The sequence below is a fragment of the Boleophthalmus pectinirostris genome, unplaced genomic scaffold (assembly GCF_026225935.1).
Source record: "Boleophthalmus pectinirostris isolate CB_2022bp ecotype Guang Dong unplaced genomic scaffold, ASM2622593v1 HiC_scaffold_6, whole genome shotgun sequence".
In the NCBI taxonomy this organism is placed as follows: domain Eukaryota; kingdom Metazoa; phylum Chordata; class Actinopteri; order Gobiiformes; family Gobiidae; genus Boleophthalmus; species Boleophthalmus pectinirostris.
Genome location: NW_026571447.1, coordinates 30,627,470 through 30,648,432, shown reverse-complemented (window position 1 = coordinate 30,648,432; position 20,963 = coordinate 30,627,470). Strand labels below are relative to the sequence as shown.

At 37.4% G+C, this 20,963-nt stretch overlaps 1 protein-coding gene across 4 annotated transcripts in view; it reads left to right on the top strand.

Moving 5' to 3' along the window:
• The window catches only part of fam131bb (family with sequence similarity 131 member Bb), a 63,808-nt gene that overhangs the window by 1,446 nt on the left and 41,399 nt on the right, over nt 1–20,963 (top strand). For 2 of the 4 annotated variants that reach the window (XM_055163752.1, XM_055163751.1), the window contains exon 1: nt 2,346–2,471. Coding sequence is in view for 2 of the 4 variants with exons in the window: in XM_055163749.1 (XP_055019724.1) it covers nt 1,713–1,777; nt 7,694–7,759; nt 8,595–8,665 (202 nt within the window). In the remaining 2 variants the exon portion in view is untranslated. Of the gene's footprint in view, nt 1–1,691; nt 1,778–2,345; nt 2,472–7,693; nt 7,760–8,594; nt 8,666–16,183; nt 16,242–20,963 lie in introns of those variants that run through there. The other 2 variants (XM_055163749.1, XM_055163750.1) reach the window with 2 other exon arrangements.

Genomic DNA, 20,963 nt, shown 5'->3' with positions numbered 1-20,963 from the left:
TAGCAGTTTGTACTTTTCTTCACATAACTGAATTTGGATGCACCTTCTCTTATTGCATCTTAAATATGATCACGACTTTGTGATTTGTAACCCCTTTGTCTTTACTTTTGCATACAATATATTTTTATTTCGTATTCCAACATTGTGGTTTCAGTTCTTATCTAATCGGCATAATTATTCCATGCAAATTTAGTGCATATTACAGGCTTTAGCACTTTCTCACTAAAACGTCGCTAGTTATAACAATTATATTTAAGATTTTGCAAAAACATGTACATTTTGTTTATTTATTTTTTTTCACTTTCTGCTTTGACATGGGCAGCAGATGTGTCATACATAGAGGAAATTCCAGTTTTATTACCTAGCAGCCTTAATGTTGCAGAGACTAGACTTGTCTAAATTACACAATAGTTAGGATTAGACTAATTTAAAGAGATGACAACACCTTTATTGTGTTAAATCAGTGTTAATCGGTCAGAAAATCGCTTAATCTGTGTTCCGTGCACTTGCAATTGTCTCTGCATTTTGGAAGGAGTTTTCCGTGTAGATGACACAGGCAGAGGTATTCTGTTTTTAAGCTCAGCGCTACTTTCTGTAATTCTTTTTTTCCTCAACATTTTTTCCACAAACTGCCACTTAAAAAGATGTAAAAATGTGAAACTTATTTACTACACATACTATTATACCAAATCAAGTAACTTTGACAAACTTTATTCATACAAAATGGAAATTACTTCATTTCTTTACTTCATTTGTACTATAAACTAATTTTTAGCACCACCAGTAGAAGGAAATGTATGAAAATATAGTGATACAATATGAAAACAACAAGAATAAATGTGGTAAAATGGTTAGATATGCATTACATTTAACCAATCCTATGACCCACTATGAGCCAAGTAATAGTCAGGTGAAAGTAGTCATAGTTACACACATTTCATTTGTAATATCCTTGTGATTAATATTTAATCAGGGCAAGTGTCAGCTGATGTGTTGTGTAACCAGCTGAGCCTTATTCTGCCTTTATAATAAATACAGGGAGTGGTCATTTGGGTCTTTGATAACCTATTGTCCAACTAGGAACTTTTCCAGTACACATCATCTCCCACCCGAGTGAAAAAGTATCCCCTCTTTGCTGCTTATATAACTTGACAAATTAGGCCAGCATGATGTTTTTGCCTCCTGGAGTGCAATGATGTAGGTTACACATATTAGTTGTGTTCTTTTAGAATTATGTCATAATTTCAGATGGAATGAAGGGTCCATGGGGGGAGACCCTATCGTTTTTTGTTAGAGATTAGCTCTACAAATGTACCGTATAATCTTATTTCTTAACGCCCTTTAAACTGACAACGTATGTTTGAGTAATGCCAGCAGTTTATGAGGCTATTGTGAAAGAATACACTGAAGAAGATGTGGAACTTTGTGCCAGTTCCTATTGTTAATACATGCAATGCCCTGTTATTACAGAGCTATCAATCATAAACCAGGTCAAAACATGTGCATTTTCACAGTTAAAAGTTGCACTTGTCATTAAAATCTGCCCTGTCCTCTATTTTAAATTGAAACTTTAGGCAATTGAATACGGTATGTCACATAAATCATAGTATTTAATTGAAATTCCAATAATTTATCTGACAAGGAAGCTAGACTGACACAGGTTTGTTGCTCTCCTCTTCCCCTTTTTCCAGGGTTGGGTGGTTCCTCTGTGAATGATTTTTCAAAAGTCCACACCAGGCCGTGAAAAGCCACCTCTAGGGGTCCTCTCAGTTTGTAGGTAAGTCCAAAAACATCGGAATTAGAGCCAGACAGCCTGGAATGCCGCCAAACATTGGAATGAACAGCCCCCCTCACCTCATCCCAGCCCCTTTCTCTCTCCTCTCTGCTTTTCCTTTTCTCTCACATGCAGATCTTTCCTTCCTGTTCAGGCATTGCATTTTTTCCATTAAATTGATTCTCCCAGCTGACAGTGAGCACATTTACACAATCAGTAAAAATCAGATAATTATATAAAAATCGAATAACGCAGCGGTTAGACGTGATTTTTCGTGTGTGTTTACTGTTTACAAGCACAAGAGGAATCTGATCACCAAAACACCTGGTGACTAGAGCTCGACTACTTGACTAAAGAAGTTCTTGGTCGACTTGCTGATCGATTAGTTGACTAAAAAGGGGACGTGGCAAAAGCTCTCAAAACTATTACTTATCTCTGTATCTGATCCAAACTGCGGTCACGAATCAAGAATGCACAGACAAATTTAAGTTGTGAATCATGACTTTAATCTGCCCTTTAACACATAAATACGAAAACATACCAAATCTTCAGCTCACTCACTCACTAACTTCTCCTTCTGCTCTTATAATATAAATAAGATAAATCCTTATCACCTAAATAAAATAGTTAGGCGACTAGCACAGATTTTAGTTGACTGAGACTCCGCTGACTGATTAATCGACTAAAAGACGAACTGGTGAGTAACTATTGTGTTTGGAAGGACATTGAATTTTAAAATAACTATTTGAAGCTGCAGCACTCGGCTTTTTTTTTCTCATAAAAGGGTCAATTCTGTTTTTCCTCCCAGAAGTGTATTTGAACTCTGTGATGCGCTTTGGGATGTGAGCTGTTTGGTTGTGCAAGGGTTCATGTGAATACTAGTGATTTGCCAAAGGGTCTACAAACTATGAGCTACAAATAAGTTATAATGCCAGCTTCTTACTTTCAATGTTTAAAAATCATGTACTCGAGCTTTTAATCTTAAGCATTTTCTTTCATGTTTGTCTTTGCCAGATTAGTTTGCCTTTTTTCCGCATCATTTTCCTTGTCAAAGTGTGCACACGTGTGAACAATCTGAAAGAAATCAGATTACTCAGTCAGAGTTATTTGCATGACATTTCAATAATCTGATAACTCCAAATTTGAAAATGATCAGATTTCTGTGTGCATGGAAACATAGGCAGTGTCCCCTCTAACACATGCACATTTGCTCTTTCCTATCTCTCCTTCCGCTTCTCTTTTTTTACCTCCCACAGCTGAAATGAGTCATACCTGCCTTTATACAGAGGCTTTGGCCCTTTCAGATCCATATACACTCACAACATGATGTCTCCAGATGAACTTTTGAACATGCTTTTATAACGCTTTAGTTCTTTTTTCCACATACGGCTAATATGCATTTCAGTAATGTCTTTATCTTCACTTAGGAGGCTTGGTTTCAGATGACACAACGCTGTATGACTCTAACATGTTCCCTCACACAGAGATACGTTTTATAGGGGTGTAATGATTTCCAAGTCTCACGATACGATATCATCACGGTATGAACCTCACGGTACGATATTTATTGCGATATTTTGTCTGAAAGCTCATGATATGGTGGGGAGGCTCACGATTAGGGATGTAACAATATCCAAATCTCTCTGTACGATATTTTCATGACATACATCTCACAGTATATTTATTGTGATATTTTGTGGAGGGTAACAAAACTGTGAATAGGCTACTTTTTCCTCTTAAAATGCCTTGACAAGACTTAATCCAAAAAACTAAGACTTAAAAGTGCTTAGAACTGTTATTTCTTCATGTAGTCTGCACTGAAATGGAGCAAAGGATCATGGTCTATGTAGTATCTTTTAGGCTATTGCTGCACCATAACTCTTAATTTAAGCAGACGCATGTAATTCAATATATTGTGATGGTCCATGATATTATTGTGAGAACTTTGACAATACAATATCATGATATTTCAGTTACTGTTACATCCCTAATGTTTTATATTATCATTAAGATGTTATTGCTTTACTTGGAATGTTTCACTATATAGCAGAAACTTGCATTTGTGCTATTATGGTTGTTTTTGTAACAATACAACAAAACATGCACTCTTATTCATGAATATTGATAATTTTAATGTCAAACTGTGAAACAATCCAGACAAAGTTACTTAGTACACTGCACCTTTAATTTGTTGGTATTTCTTATGGAAATACAGTTTGTTCTGGGCAGACAAACTCTATTTTAACCCCATTTAAGTTTGTGACATTAATGATTTCTAGAACCTAAAAACAACCAATCCTTGAGTATGAGAATGATAGCACTTTGACAAAGTTGGACAGTTGCCATAATGATTACCAATTTTAAACAATATATCTTTTGAATGGGGAAAAGTCGTCAAACTGTTGCCTATAACAGGAAGCTGAAACCCATGAATATGAAAGCAAAAACATTAAGGCACTGGAATCAATCAAATAAATGTACTGTCTCGCTCTTTTCACTCAGCACCCAAAAAAGAAATGGATCTGGAGCTGAAAGCTTAATCTAATCTAAGATGTAGTTAAGTGTTTAGACCAGCAGGTGTCAGCCACATACAGTGTCACTGAATACATTTCTCCAGAGTAATGCTGCCTTGAGGGTTGTACTTGTCTTCACAATCTTGACAGAAAACAAATCCTCGGGAGCAGATGAGATAAAAGACAGGCCGATCTGTGAGGGTGCAGATAAAGCGATGTGAAACCTGATAGATGGAGGAGTTAAGTGAGTGACACAAATAGTGGTTTAAAAGTGCAGTGGTGGTCTAGGAATTACCAAAATTGTCAGGTAGAAACAGAGGGAGGACCCAAAATGCAGGTCAGGGTCAGCTAATTTACACTGATAACATTTTGATTGTTATATTGTAATCCAGTGAGTTCTTGGGTCTAGTCAATAATAGAAATGATCTGGTTCAACATTTTGGATATTTCATGGCAAAGTACAATGTTATTAATAGGAAAAACTGTCTTTGCCACCCCACCTGAGAGTATGATTGCATTATAGAAACTGGAAACCACCAATATCATTACGATTGTTACGATAGCACCACTTTGAGATTGTGTCAGTGTTCCTCACCATACTTTTTCAACCACGTCTAAACCAGGTCCAAAGCAGACCTGAACCACGAGGACTAAACCAGGTTCTGAACCATTTTTCATATTGGGATTAACATGAGTAAATAAGACAAGATCTAGACTAACACTAGACTCTAAGCATAATTATTTTCTGTCATTTGAATTAAACATTAGTTGTGTTTCTTGTCAAATTAAAAGTTAAAGTAATATTTTTAAACTTAAAATTATTGCAGGTATCACTTATATTTTGCATTGTTATAAAAACAGAATTTAACTAAACTTTGCTCTTCTATGCATTTTGCAAACTTTATTCAAGAAAATACTTGCCATTGTTTCTTGGTAACTTACAGTACTAATATTTGGTTAGAAAGTTAATGATATCTTCATGAAATAAAGTACAATGATATGTTTACACTTTGACTTACCATACAGTTTCCATCCTATTACCATTCTACAAACAAACTATAGAGTACATAATTATTTTCTGTCATTTGATTTAAACATTAGTTGTCTTTTTTGTCAAATTAAGAGTTAAAGTAAACTCTCCTGATATGTAATCGCATATCAGAAGAGTTTCCAATATTTTTAAACCTGAAATTATTGCAGGTATCAATTGTATTTTGCATTGAGGTTGTGGGTTGTTTGTAAGATTAATTCTGTAAGAAAATTCTGGTTGTCCCTGGTCTAGTAGGAGGCACAAATGTCCAGTGTTGCCCTTAGATTTGGTTAAGATTATTTATTTTTAAAGATTTTTTTTGAATTATTTAATCTCATTCACATTTGTGGAGTATTAATATCACTTACTGCCTATTAATCTAAAGCATTTTTGACCAGTCTTGTCTCTTTTGTAAGTTTATGATAATACAATGAGCAATAAAGTCAAATTTTGTCGTCAAGGTTGTTTTTAGACTGTGGGAAAGAATTTTAAACTATGAGGGGCCAACATAGTCTCCTCTATGATCACAAATAGAACAAGAGAGATAGAATTGTGTAAATAATAAAGGAGGAATATTGGGAAGTTGCAAATGTTTCGCCACTGTAAGAAAAAACAGGAATCCAGTAGAGACACTTTAACTATGCACATAAACTCTATGCACCACAGGCTACAGCAGGCTAATTACACTCTGCCCATATTAGAGACTGCGGATTCTCATAACACCATTTATATCTCTTCACTGCCTCGCCACCTGCTACGCCCTTTCTCTTCCTCCTCAAAAACAACCCCTCCCCTTCCTCCCCTTCCTCCTCCTCACATCACAACAAATGCATTCTTCATTTGTACTCTGAGTAATTCTGACTAACAACCCTAATTTGAGTTTAGATTTGAGTTTATAGGTCCTGGACTGGTTTCAACATCTTTCTCTTGTGTTTTTTCCTGTTGTCCATCAATACATTTTTTAAATTTATCTATTTGGTTGGGTTTATTAAAGGTCCTATATTATGCAAAATTGAACATACCAAAAACTAGAACCAAAAACAGACGTGGAGTTGTGTTTTGTTTCATTCACACATGTTTGAGTAATCCTTTATTATTAGTCTGTCTATATCGCCAAAGCTCAAAATGCTCTTTTCCTCCGGGGTAGTTTTCAAGTTGACAGCTACGTTTTATCTTTTGTTCAGTAGAGATTAGCAATTCCAAGGCTGAAATTATCCAAATGATTCTAGTGAAGGTGTATGGAGCATTTCTTGTATTACCACATGTCATCACAAGGGCCTTAAGGGAGTTATAAATACAGAATTTAACTAAACTTTGCCCCACATGAATGCATTTTGTAGACTTGATTCAAGAAAATACTTGACATGTTTCTCAGTAACTTACAGTATTAATAAATAGTTGGTTAGAAAGTTAATAATAGATACAGTTTCTATCCAATTACTATTCTACAAACGAACTAGAGAGTATATCCAATTACTCTGCGCTAATCGAAACTACTCAAAACAGCACTGAGATTGTGATTTCAAGTCATTCTAATGTAGATATTCCCTTATAGAGTGTAGCTGAAACCCTTTGCTTTTCCATATAACGCCCACTCACTCACTCACTCACCACCACCTCTGGACTCTGTGCAGTGGGTTAAGACGTGCTTCGATTTCACAGCCCTCACAAAATGACATCTGGTGTTTCACCACAGGGCTGCACAGTGCGTTAGCAAGAGTTTTGGGTTCTTATCTGCCAGGAATAGAAAGGGAAATGCATTCATAAGAATTCACAATGCAATCATGGTGATAAGGGTGTCTTACAGTGATTAGGAATGCTTTGGTAATTTGGAAGGAAATATTTTATAGTAGGACGTGAGAAGCAGAGAGAGTGTAGGTAGGTCAAGGTATTAACTCACAATACTCAAATTTCAAACTTGATTTCGATACTATAGAATAGACTTGATATTCAATACCTATTCCCATACCACAATAAAAAAATAAATAAATAAAATTCTTTGAACAATAGAATGGGATTTTCAACATTAAATAATAGTACTTTTTATATCAACATATGGTCTTATATCTGATTAATCCCTCAGTTGTCCAGGTTTTTTGGGTAGTGGTCCATGGGCATATACTAGTCTCTGTGCTCTAATACTTTTTCTGATGCAGGTCAAGATCATTCTAAACCTATTCAGGAAAGGTTCATTTCTGTCCTGTGCATGAGACATTTTTAGTATTGATTCCTATTCAAATGAGTATCTAGTTTCAATTATTGATTAGTGTCGGAATTTTGATACTTTGACAATCCTAGTATTAACCCTATCTTTTAATCTAATGGCTTGTGTCCAGACATTGACTGCTAGATTCATTAAAGCTTCTCTATCCCCAGGTATTGCTTTGCCTTGAATGTCCCACATTATGGCATTAAATGGCTCCATCTTTTATTCAATCACAGGTTTGTTTTATAATCTATCTACCTTGCTTCCTTATGTGAGTCGTCTTACATCATTGCGGCCTTTGGGAATGTATTAATCCTTTAACAAATTCCTGTATCAAAATGTTGTCAGAACAGATGTAGTATAAAAAATGAAATGACACAACTGATTTGTCTAAAATACATCCTCATGATTGAACAGCATTACACTGGTTTATTTCAAAGAGTCCTTGAATTGCAGTCTGCATTTCTGTCTTAAGTTGACTGACAGAAAGTGACAGGTACATGAAAATCACTGATCTCCTAAACATGATATTATCAATCAAGGTCAATGTGTTTAGTTCTACATTGTAGATATACTGTACCTCACTGAAGAAACAATGCAGCGAATGGGTCTCAACATGGAAGAAGCTGTGTGTGTTGCCTAGTAAAGATATTTTAATAAATAAAGTGAAGGATTGTTGTTGGTGAACTGCTGACAGCAAAAAAAAAATTATGAAACCATTAGATTGCAAACCGGGACCTGATTAATCAGACTAAACCAATAAATAAATAAATAAGATACATAAATCAGGGAAGAACCCTAGAGAAATTTATACAAGCTTCTGGTTAGTGGTTAACCGCTTAACCCACTGCCCCACGGTCACCAATTAAAAACCCTGGATTATACTTTAATAAAGCAGGGCCATATTCAGACCAGGAAATCAACCAGCAATTATCCACAACTAAACCAGGACAGGGCCAGGACTAAACCAAGACTTAAATGCCTCTATATAATGAACCAGGGTGTTTAAAATATTCTGTGTACAGCTCTGTGCGTGTGTGCCGGTTTGACCTTGTCTTGCCTTTGTCGCAGATGCAGAGTGTCCATGAGGCTTGTATTGACTGAGAATCGAACTGTTAAATACATCAATATTTACAACAATGGTAAGATTTATTATCTGTACAAGTTCTCTTGACATCACAATATGTTATGTTATTTGTCTGAAAATGAGCTGGAGGACAAGTCAGATTTCTACGGCTGATTTTTACTTTTGACTGTCAAAGCAGATTTTGACCTGTTTTATGTTTAATTTTTCTGTAATTACTGGACCTATATAGATTAAACAAAAAAATACCTAATGTTAAATGTGTCAGTCATCACAAATTAAAGGTGTAATATGTAACTTCTCTGTTTGTCTCCATGGAAATGTTATTGCTTCTCTGTGGAGACAAGCATGTGGCACAATAAAAACATCTAGAATTGAATATGTGCAAGATGCATAAGCTTCCATACTGTGGAACATTACAGGGAGTAACATCTCCACACGGATGGCTTTGAAAATTGACTTAGTGCACTCATACATTGTATATAAATGGGCATGGCAAACCCGCTAGCTGCCTCACTACATATAGGAAGTGAGCACAGGCACACTTCCGTCTCCATCAACTCCAGTTCACTTTCTATTGAAAAACTCTCTCTTTAACTGCTGCTGTCAGACTTGTTATGTTGGTCTTAAAATGTTCGCATTAACCTGCTCTACATGATACTCCTATTTTTATAACAGCTGCAGGAAGGGGCATCACTCCTAATTTGGTCTTTGGATGCTCAGATATTTGTGGTCCGAAATTCACCCCTATAAGCGCAAACCTCGATGAGCTTCATTTGACTGGAGAACGAACGCTTTATATGACGTCACACTCCCTTAGCTCACTTCTTTATACAGTCTATGAGTGCAACAGATTTTTTTTTTCACAATGTTTTCCAAAACCGATGCGCAAAAATATTGAAATATCGATATATCATATTGTTTAATGTGGGAATAATGGGTACCGATATATAGCCAAGAGTATTTTTTGGTATATTTTATCATATTATTTTGTTACAGGGCTAAAGTTTTGTTGCCTGTTTAGAGGAAGAAAACTTTTTTATGGGACACATTTGACATTTTCACTGTTTAGATTTAGTTTAGATAGGTTAAAATGGGTGTGTTTTATATTAACTTTGCACAAGAAGTGGTTTAACAAAGACTTGATTTAACCATTATTTTTAATTAACCATATCGAATCATGTCGAATTGAAAGTTCGCTGTATTGTGATATGTATGGTATCGTGGTCTGTGTATCGAAGTATGTATCGTATCGGCAATTTCTTTATGATACTTAGCCCTAGTTGTGATAATATTTAGGCACAAAACATGTCCGTTATCAATTGAAAGGCCACAAGATTAATATGACACAAACCAAACCCCAAAAATTCAACATATGTACCATGAATTGTGCATAGATTTATATGACCCCTTTTCCTCCATCTAAAATTATTACATCAAATCCCATAATGTCATGAATGGAACCTGTTTATTATCGTGTGTACATAAAACACATTGTGCGTCTGTGTCTTAGCCTTAATTACACATCTCATTAGACACTTTCTTTTTTTGGTTCAACAGCATCAAGTGAAGCTGACCCCTGCGGCAGTCTACCTCGACTCGCTGGCCCAGTGGGAGCTCAGGCGCGAGAGTTCAGTCTATATATAAACTACAAAGCGAGGATCAGCTGGATTAGGTATGATTTGTTAGGTCTGGACACATTATATCTCCATTTAAACAGACTTGGAGCCCGTTTATCATTTTAATTGTGGAACCTTTTGAAGTCTCCGGCCAAGTGTTGATATTTTAAAATTCCTGCCGTGCTGTTCCCCCTTCATCTCCTGCCTGTGACTCAACTGTTCCTTAGCTCGCCGTCCATCTGTCCAAGTGGGGCTGCAAGACTAATTGAAATCACAGTCTGAATAGTGAATTAAAGCTGTAATATGTAACTTTTCTAGTGAAGGGTCTGCGGCCTAGTTAGTTCATGAAGATGTTTAAATTACTTGGGATGTTCCACACAGTACGGCATTAAACTTATTTATCATGTTTTTTTTTTTTATTTCAGGCTTCTGTTGCTTAAAAATACCTTGAAAGAGATGCATTCTTACCATAGACTGTATAAAGAAGTGGACTAAGGGAGCTCCAGTCAAATGAAGCTCAAGAAGAACAAATTTGGAGTCTAGTTCCATATTAGGAATAGTATTTACATTATTTTGTTTATTTACATACAAAATAGTGAAATAAAAACCCCAGGATCATGCAAAGCGGGTTAATACGAACATTTTAAGACCAAAATTACAAAGCTCACTACAGCAGTTAAAGAGAGAGAGGTAATGATTTTTTATTGTGAAGTGAATTTGAGTTGATGGAGCTGGAAGCGTCCCCGTGTTCATTTTCTATCTGGAACACGGTGGCTAGAGGGTCATCTATGTTCATTATACAGTTTATTAGGGATGGGAGAAGATCTTGTGCCATAAGATCTCATGAGACCAATTTGCCACAAGATCGTGCACACACGTTAAAAATGATCTCGTGAGATTTTTTCTGATGTTTATACATTTAGATTGGATACAAATTTAAGTACTGGCAAGATACATTTTTTGACAAGCTGTAGTCAGAAAAAGCAGTGTTACAGCAACAATATTAAATAAAGTGAAATTAAAAGTGGTGAGAATAAAATTGGGAACTTGATTGCACAATTTATTTATAGTAAATAATGTCAAAATCTTGCCTTGTCTTGTTCTCGTGTCTCGTCTCGTCTTGTGAGTGCATGATCAGTTTTGGTTTAATGCCATACTGTGGTACCCAGGCTGGCGCCACCTAGTGCCTCTGCTCAATTTCATTTCTCTACAGCGACTAGGTCAGGAGTCAGAATACACTAGACGGTTTGCAAGAACCACGGAAGTTGTAGACCGCACACCGGCCAATCACTGAAGAGCCGTGAAGTGCCTGTCTGGGTCCCTTTTTGTGGTACAGCACAGTACACAACAGTAAACAAAGCTGTTGAGATGGATGTAGACGGAGCCATACATTCTGTGTTGGCAACGATTCCCGAGATCGAGGATTTAAAGCCGGAACAAAGAGAATGTTTGGTGAATTTTATCAAGGGGAAAGACGTTATTGCCCTTCTTCCTACGGGATTTGGGAAAAGCTTAATATACCCGTTAGCCCCATTAGTGGAGCATTACATACGTCATGACCAAATAGCAGCGATTGGTTAATTGAAAAAGTACCTGCCTACTGTCGAGTGATTGAATCCTAATGCTGTGAGGCCAGATGGTTTCCGCGATGTGAAATCAGATGATGAAAATGATCTTATGAGATTTTCCCCTATGTTTTTACATTTGGATTGGATACAAAGTTAAGTACTAGCGAGATAAATGTTTTGAAAAGCTATATTCTCAAAAATCAGTGCTACAGCAACAATATTAAATAAAGTATAACCAAAAACAGTGAGAATATAATTGGGAACTTGATTGCCCAATTTATTTATAGTAAATAATTTCAAAATCTTGTCTTGTTTCGTTCTCATGTCTCATCTCGTCTTGAGTGCATGATCAGTTTTAGTTCAATGCCATATTGTGGTAGCCAGGCTTGCGCCACCTAGTGCCTCTGCTCAATTTTATTTCTTTTATTTTGCACTAGACTAGATGGTTTGCAAGAACCCTGGAAGTTGTAGACCGCACACCGACCAATCAGCGAAGAGCTGTGAAGCCATGACATCAAACTCAAGCACCTGTCTGTGTCCCTTTTGTCTTTCAACACAACAGTAAACAAAATGGTCGAGATGGATGTAGACGAAGACATACATTCTGTGTGGGCAACGATTACCGAGATCGAGGATTTAAAGCCAGAACAAAGAGAATGTTTGGTGAATTTTATCAAGAGGAAAACATTATTGCCCTTCTTCCTACGGGATTTGGGAAAAGGTTAATATACCAGTTAGCCCTGTTAGCGGAGCATTACATTCACGACCAAATAGCAGCGAAAAAAGTACCCACCTACCATCAAGCGAACGGATCCTAATGCTGCGAGGTCAGACGGTTTCCGCGAAGTGAAACCAGCTGATGAATCAGGCTTTTTGTGCACACATGTTAAAAATGATCACCCCATGTTTTTACGTTTGGATTGGATACAAAGTTAAGTACTGGTGAGATAAATTTTTGAGAAGCTGTCGTCATAAAAAGCAGTGTTACAGCAAAATTATTAAATAGTAAAATCAAAAACGGTGAGAATAATATTTATTTATAGGAGATAATGTCAAAGTATTCGTCTCGTTCTCGTGTCTTGTGTCTTGTTTTGTGTGTGCACGATCATTTTCGGTTTAATGCCATACTGTGGAACATTCCAGGCCAAGTCAATAACATCTCCATGGAGACAAGCAAGTGGCAGACCCTCCATCAGCAAGTTTCAGTGTATCTTTAAGTAAATCACAAGACAACAGAGCTTAATAGAAGTAAATGTCTCTGTGTCTCCATGTGGTCTTTTTCTGTTAACCGTGGTTTAGACCTCCACAAACATGAAATGCATTATTTATTAGATTCGCACATCCATTGTTCTCTCAAATGTTAATAATGCTCCTGGATGTGTTTAAATTATGCACCGCGAACTGAATCTAAATAATCTTAAAAATGTCAACTGTCAGAAAAAATTGCGAGTCAATATTTTTCATAAATCAGTCCTACCTCCCAGTCTTTTGTCGTTTTGAGATGGGCTTTCCCTTTCTCCTCATTTCCACTTGGTGAAAAGTCAACAGAGTGGCTATGACCTCTCTCTCCTCTTACAAACAGACCTCTTCTCTCTCACAGTTCGGACGAGACTTGCATCATTTGCTGGACAAGCTTGAAACAATAAATTGGACGAAGCACAGAAATGTAATATAGCTCCACAGAGACGAGATCCACAGGGAATACTAATGCTGATAAGATATGATATACGAGATTAGATATAAGAAAGTGTGTTTAAAATCGTTCCAGCACTCTGTAACATTCTGCATTTATTCAGTTATACATGATTGTATTTCAAGGTCGCCCCTCCACAGATTTGACCCGTGACTCGGAGTGGTTTTGTCACCTGCTTGTCTCCACTGAGATTTCTTGCTATACTGTGGAATGTTCAAGGTAAAGTCAGACTCACAGGTGGCATAAACCATTCAGCAGAAAAAACGCCATAGAAAAGTGCCAGCTTTTTCATTATTAGTTTGTTGTCCTGGTAACTGGTAATGTCATTTTTTGTGTTCGGTATTTCAATTTCATCCTCATGGGGTCACTAAAGTTGCAAAATATAAGCATAGGTTTTCAGAGCGGCACAGTATGTTTCCAAATTAATTTATATAGTATAATAAACAATTAAGGCTGCACAATTAATTGAATTTTGATTGCGATTTTGTTTTGTGTCAAACGATCTCCAAACTCATATAATTGAGTTGAAACAAAAGCTAGGATATTTTTTATGTAAATAAGTATATTTCTTTTATTTTTAACATACAGAGATTGTAGAACAGCTGGATATATAGTTTATTTTGGATACATTTATGTTTTTCTATGCTTTATTTCAGATGTGGGGACTTGCAAGTCATGACTAGGACTCAAGTCAGACTTAAGTCACTATTTTTAGGACTTGAGACTTGACTTGATAAAATGGAGTAAGATTTGGGACTCGACTTGGACTTGAAGGTCAGTGACTTGGGACTTGACTTGGACTTGAGGCCTGTGACTTGAGAAGACTTGAGAAACACTTTTAAATCTGAATTCTTTCTATTCTGACTGTAATCATTCACACAAGATCTTGTCAAGACATTTAAAAGGAAAAAAATTACCATTTCTACAACTCTTATGATGATTTTTTAAGTACAATTTATCTTAAAAGTCATAAATTGCAAAAATCTAAGATATATTTTTACTTTGGTTTAAAGACTTGAAACGACTTAAAGCTCAAAGCAGACGACTTGGACTTGACTTGGACTTATGGGCCAGTGACTCAAGACTCGACTTGGACTTGCCTGTATTTGACTTGGGACTTGACTTGGACTTGAGGTCAAAGACTTGAGACTTAACTGAGACTTGCAAAACAACGACTTGGTCTCACCTCTGCCTGATTTCATCTTCAAAGTATATTCATTTTATGTTTTATACGTCGCCAAGCTGCTCTAAGGTACATATTTGCAGTCTATATTTATTTTAATTTTGAAAGTTTTGTGTAAATTATCAATAACAAAGTGTTTTTTGAGAGAGAAATGCTGAATAAATGCCTTGTGTAACTAAAAAATAATCGTTTGAATAATCCTGATCCATAATCAAGCAGCAGCCCTATAAACAATATTGAAAAATAGATACAAATTCATTTTTTTCCATATCATGCAGTCTTGTATTACAAATTCCAACAGAGCAATCACTCCCCATTTCTTTCTTTTTCTGTCTTTGTTTCATGTGTTCCAAGTTTGTCTAGTCACATCCAATTATCTGACTGTTCATTTTAGCTTTCATGCTCTATTGACACCATCTGCAACGTATATTAAATCACCCTACATATGTCAACACAACACATAAACGACAACTGGGACATGTCCGTGAATGCGGTGTTTTGACATATTACCCCGAGAAAGCACTATTGAGCCATGTAACAGACAGATCTAAAGCAGAGGAATAACTGTGGGTGGGTCCATGCCAAGAGATGACACATTGAAAGAGGTGGAGACTCAGCAGCAGCAGCAGTCTGACGGTGGAGGAAAGCCCTGCTGAATTTTTTTTTTTTTTTTTTGGGGGGATTGTTTAGTGTTTGCGTATGCGCGTGCACGTCCCCCGAGCGATCGCTTTGAGGGCGGGCCAGGGAGGGAGGAGAGGAGGGAGGGCGCGAGAAGAGAGGCAGAGGGAGGGGTGATGGAGAGGTGCGAGAAAACCGCTGCAGAGCATTGTTAGGCTGTACGCACACTGAAGAGGGAGACAGAGAGAGACAGGAGGAGAGAGGGAGAGGAGGAAGCAGGGAAGAGAGAGAGAGAGAGACAGAGAGAAACCCCCCCATTTTAGCTGCACAAAACATTACGCCAGTGCAGAGATCTCCGCCACAATGGAAGCCTGACACTCAGCTCTGCGCTATTGATCTTTTAGGGGCTGTGCTGTTCACGTGCTGCCATTGTAATTGCATCTTTAACCTCTTATTTGATTTCGTCTTGGCGCTTATATTAATTATCTAACGTCATTCTCACTAATTCAATTACAGTTTTAACCCAAAATGCCCCAAAACGCTGCACGTGCCATTGCTGGTAGCTGTCATTTCCAACATAACAAAACCCAATCACGTGACATATGTGAATTTTTAACTAATGCTAATTATGCTTCAGATCTTTATTTAGTTCTAATCTATTTCCCCCAGGCATACTGACTTACTAACCGGATCTCTTCTAAGACACTGCACCGGAGCGAGTGAGAAGGATAGATGGAAGGAGAGAGAGAGGAAGAGAGAGAGAGGTGAGAGAGAGAGAGAGAGAGAGAAAGGGGGGAGCGCAGGAGAGCACGGAAGAGAGGAGCGGAGGACGGATAGACAAGAGGAGTCGCAGGAGGAAGAAGGAGAATGCTACGCGTTTGGGTGACACTTTCAAGCTTGTATCCAGGGCCTTTGTGAGAACACCATGGGATGCATAGGCTCCAGGAGACTGAGTAAGCCCGTGCCTGTTTATTCTTTCTCTTCTTGCATTTCTTTTTTTTTTTTTTTTTTTTTTTTTTTTTTTTGCTGCAGTGTTTGGTGGTGGGGGGCAACGCAGGGGGTAGACAGGACACAGCCGGCGAACAGAGTGGTAGCTTCTCTGTATGTTTTTGCAGTGCGGACGGATCCGGGGAGGTTCTGGAGTGCACACGACCAGGAGAAATGTCAATGTCTTTTAATGTGCCGTGTGTGTTTTCAGTGTTGTAGCATCCCCCCCCCCCTTACCCTCTTCTCGCCAGCAAACACCCCCCCCCCCCCCCCCCCCCCCTTCCCTCTCTCCCCTCCTCACCACCACTATCCCTTGATTTATGATGCTGTTTGGCAGTATGTATATGCATGTGTGTGTGTGTGTGTGTGTGTGTGTGTGTGTGTGTGTGTGAGTAGGATGGAGCAGGGGAGAGGCGGAACAGGGAAACGCTAGGCTTATTTATAGGCCGGCACGCGTGGTCCAAAAGAGATAGAATAAAATGAGAGGAAACAGCGGAGCATAAGGGATAATGTCATTGTCAGTGGGTTGTTCTGGTTTGATTTGGCTACAGAATGCAGAAGACAGCAAAACAGCAGAGCGTGAATTTTAGTGCAGGGATGGATAGCAATAGAGAGAAAGAGAGAGAGAGAGAGAGGGAGGGAGAGAGGGAGGGGCATACAAGCTGTGAGGGTGCGTGGGTTGGTTAGGAGTTTTCAGGTGAAGCCCGGATAGATGACACCTTAAATCAGTTTTGGTGTAAACTGCAAGAATTAATTATCACTTTAGTGTAACTGCATAGCGCAAAGAGGACACAAGAAAGGTTAAAATCAACTTAAATAGACTTACATTCTGTGAAAAATGCATAAATGAGGTACTTTGCATGACTATTATTTGAATGCTTAGACTATTTTTAATAAGGCACAATTGAGAGATTCAGGAATTCTTCAATATGGGTGAATATTTTGGGAAAGATATTCAAAAATTGTGTGATGAGACTTAAAATTTTACAATCAGGAATCAGTTCACGGTGCACGTTTTAAACACATCGATTAACCTTTGAAGGAAAACTGAAATATGAGCTACTAAACTAACAGAACCACATGCATTTCAGAGCATGTTTGTAACGGCACAGACTACAAGTTTAGCAGGTTTTGTCCAAAGTAAGCCCCTATAGAGAGAGGATTTCGGGTTGTTCATTTGCAGAGGGCATCATTTTCATTCAGTTGTGATTATTCTTGCACTCTAGAGCTTCCCGTGTTTCCCCATGCAAGCCTCACCCCAACAGTGAAAGTTAAATTTTTGATGAAGGGGATTTTAAAAATATCTCTGATTTTAAGTGCAGTCGACGGAGTCCTCCATGACACAGATGCAGAAGCAGGTGCAAACTGGAACCAGCACAGAGCGTCCTGGAGCAGCCCGGGCCGGCCGCGTTATAGACCGCCCTGTCACTTTGAGGCGTTTAAGTTTGGACCATTCTCTGTCAGTGCGAAGGTTGTTAACAGCGCAAGAGGCAATTGAGGCGATTAAGGCACTTCAGATAATGTTATTGTAGGATGAGAGAACTTGGGAGGTACAAGCTCTCTTAACAATTGTAATTTAGACTATGATTTTGCTGTGGTTCAGACTTAGACCTGCTCTACATGTTCTGGTTTTTGGTGAATTCTGATTTAGACCCGGCTTTAGTCCTTGTTTAGACCTGTTTTTTTTTTGTTTTTTTTATAGCTGTTCTGGTTAAGTTGTTGTTTATATCAGTGATTCCCAACCTAAGGGTCAGGACTCAAATTAAGATTCTCAGGAGGTTCTTAAATTAGACTCCTTGAATTATTATGAACGAATGGCATGTTAACTACTTCTGTAAAGTATTTTATGTTCTTTAAGTATTCTGGAGATCGTTAGTCCTAATTTAGACCTGGTTTAGTCTTTGATTACAGTCCTTGTTTATTATTTAGTTTGTTCCTGCTCATCTTCCAGGTTAGACTTGGGTTTAGAATTAGTTTAATCCTATTTTTGTTCAAGTTTAGCCGGGGTTAGACCTCTGGCGCGCTGTTAAAGTCGTTGTTTTCCTCTGTGTACAGGAATAGCTCTGCAATCTGTTTTCTAGTTGCAGTTGTAGTATCCTAATATTTTGTTTACACTTCTCAACATTTACACATCCGATACAAACACAGAGAATAACACAGGACAGGATAATGGTCCACGAGAGGCGCCTGTGGATAATCCTGCAGAGAGAAAATAACAAAACATGAAACAATAGCTGCATTGTTGCCCCGTTATACGTTAATTTCACCAGACAATATGACTATATCGTGTGGAGGATAGCAGTATTATTGAAATACTATGTGTTCTTTATGCCTTTTGGTGATACTTTTATTCTTATCTGTCATATTTTAAAAGTATTAAAGGTATACTATGTAACTTTACTAATGGAGAGACTGTTACATTGCTTTATCATCATCATTCAGTATGGTCAGATTTGTGGGCCACTGCGACCTCACTTATAGTAAGAATGCATGTTTTTCAAGGTATTTTTATAGTATTAAATAAACAATATGGGATTCAGGTCAAAACAGTCTATAGGAGAATATTTTTTGGGGCATTTTTGTTTAAATATAGCTGTTTCTAGTGTCCATTCACAAGTAGAAATGATCAGACTGAACAATTGTGCATTTACTTTTTGGATATTTCACAGTAAAATGCAGTGTAATTAATTAAAAAAAAACTGTCTCTTGCCACTCATTTGTGATTAAGACATTTTAGTTAGAAAGCTTTAATGCCATACTCTGTAATATTTCAGGAAAAGTTATAACCTACAAGCGAGTGGCGAATCTTCCTCCAGAAAATGCCATAGTTTACATTTGATAACAGTCATTTCTTTATGTTGGTCGCACATTCTTCTGTTTTGTGCTACTATAACAAAACAATGCATTTATAGACATAATCCTTGCAATTTAATATATAGTAACAGATATTATTGTGAGACACTTGATATTTTTGATTCCACAATATCACAGTTATTGTTACCACACTGCGTACTATCCTAATATTGACAGACAGCGCTTGTTTTTTTTCCTCATGTGATTGAATGAGATGCAGCAGAGGTCCTGTTTTGCTTCTAGTTAAGACTGAATTATAACTTAATTTAGTCCTATATTTAGACCTGTTATAGTCCTTGTTTAGACTTGCATTAATCCTTGTTTAGACCTGGTTTAGTTGTCCTGGTTTAGATATGGTTTAGTTCTAGTTTATCCTTGTTGTAATTAAAATGTATATGATTCCTGATTTATTTTGGTGTTAGTTTTGCTTTTATTCTGGTTTTCTGATCTTGTTTGTTCTAGTTGGGGTCTGGTTTAGTCTTAATGTGATCCTAATTTAGTTCTGGTTTAGTCCTTGTTTAGACCTTGTTTAGTTCTATTTTAGACCAAGTTTAGTCCTGGTTTAGTCTTTGTTTTGACACAGTTATTTAGTTCTAGTTAATACCAAGTTTAGAACTAGTTGAGTCCTGGTTTAGTCCTTGTTTAGACCTGCGTTTAGTTCTATTTTATACCAAGTTTAGTCTTGCTTTAATCCTAGTTTAGTCCTTGATTAGTCTTAGTTAATACCAAGTTTAGACCAAGTTTAGTCCTGGTTTAGTCCTTGTTTAGACCTTGTTCAGTTCTATCTTATACTAAGTTTAGCCCCAGTTTAGTCTTTGTTTTGACTCAGTTTAGTCCTAGTTAATACCAAGTTAAGTCCTGGTTTAGTCCTTGTTTAGACCTGGTTTAGTCCCTGTTTAGACCTTGTTCAGTTCTATTTTATACTAAGTTTAGCCCTATTTTAGTCTTTGTTTTGACCAATGTTTAGTCCTAGTTAATACCATGTTAAGTCCTGGTTTAGTCCTTGTTTAGACCTGGTTTAGTGCTTGTTTAGACCTGGTTTAGTGCTTGTTTAGACCCAGTGGGAGTTTGTTTTTCCTTGAGCGATGGCATGAGGAGCAGTGAAGGCGTGTTGTGTTTATCCTGTGTTAGAATAGCTTTAATGTGCGTTATTGATTGGCCCATCTCAGCTGCAGTCCGTCCTGCCAGGCTCAGGTCCACAGCGCTGGAAACATGACCCCTCCCCTCCCTGGTGGGGCTGGGGATAGAGGCTACAGCACACACTTTGTACTGACAAAAATGAGTATAAAATCTGCTGTATATGACTTTTCACTTGTGATAGTTTTCCTCTTAGGCTATATTGCAAAAGCAGCACTCACTGACAAAATCAGATTACTAGTCTGATTGTAAAACATTTTATCGATCGCAAACCCAGCAGGAAGAATCTAATATTTTTCTATGTTACATTTTGCAATAATAGTGGATCGAATATGCTTTGGTTGTTCACTCTGTTTTAAAGCTGCCCACAAAATCTTGCATGTGGTTTATGAAAACAAGTTTAAATACCTTCTGCTTTCTTCATGGTAAATCTAAATTAATATATTTTTTTTACCTAGTTTTAACCTTCTTTAGACCTGCTTAAGTGTTGTCTTTTATTTATTCTGTCTTATACTTACTGGTTTACCTATTTAGTCCTGATGTAGTCTTGGTTTGGTCCTCTTTTGGTTCTGCTTAGTCCTGGTTTAGTTCTGGGTTCCAGTTCAGTCTCACTTTTGATGTGTGTAAGTGTGAACACAGCCTTAGTTTAGACCCGGCTTAGTCCTGTTTAAGGTCTGGTTTAGTCCTTGATTAGACCT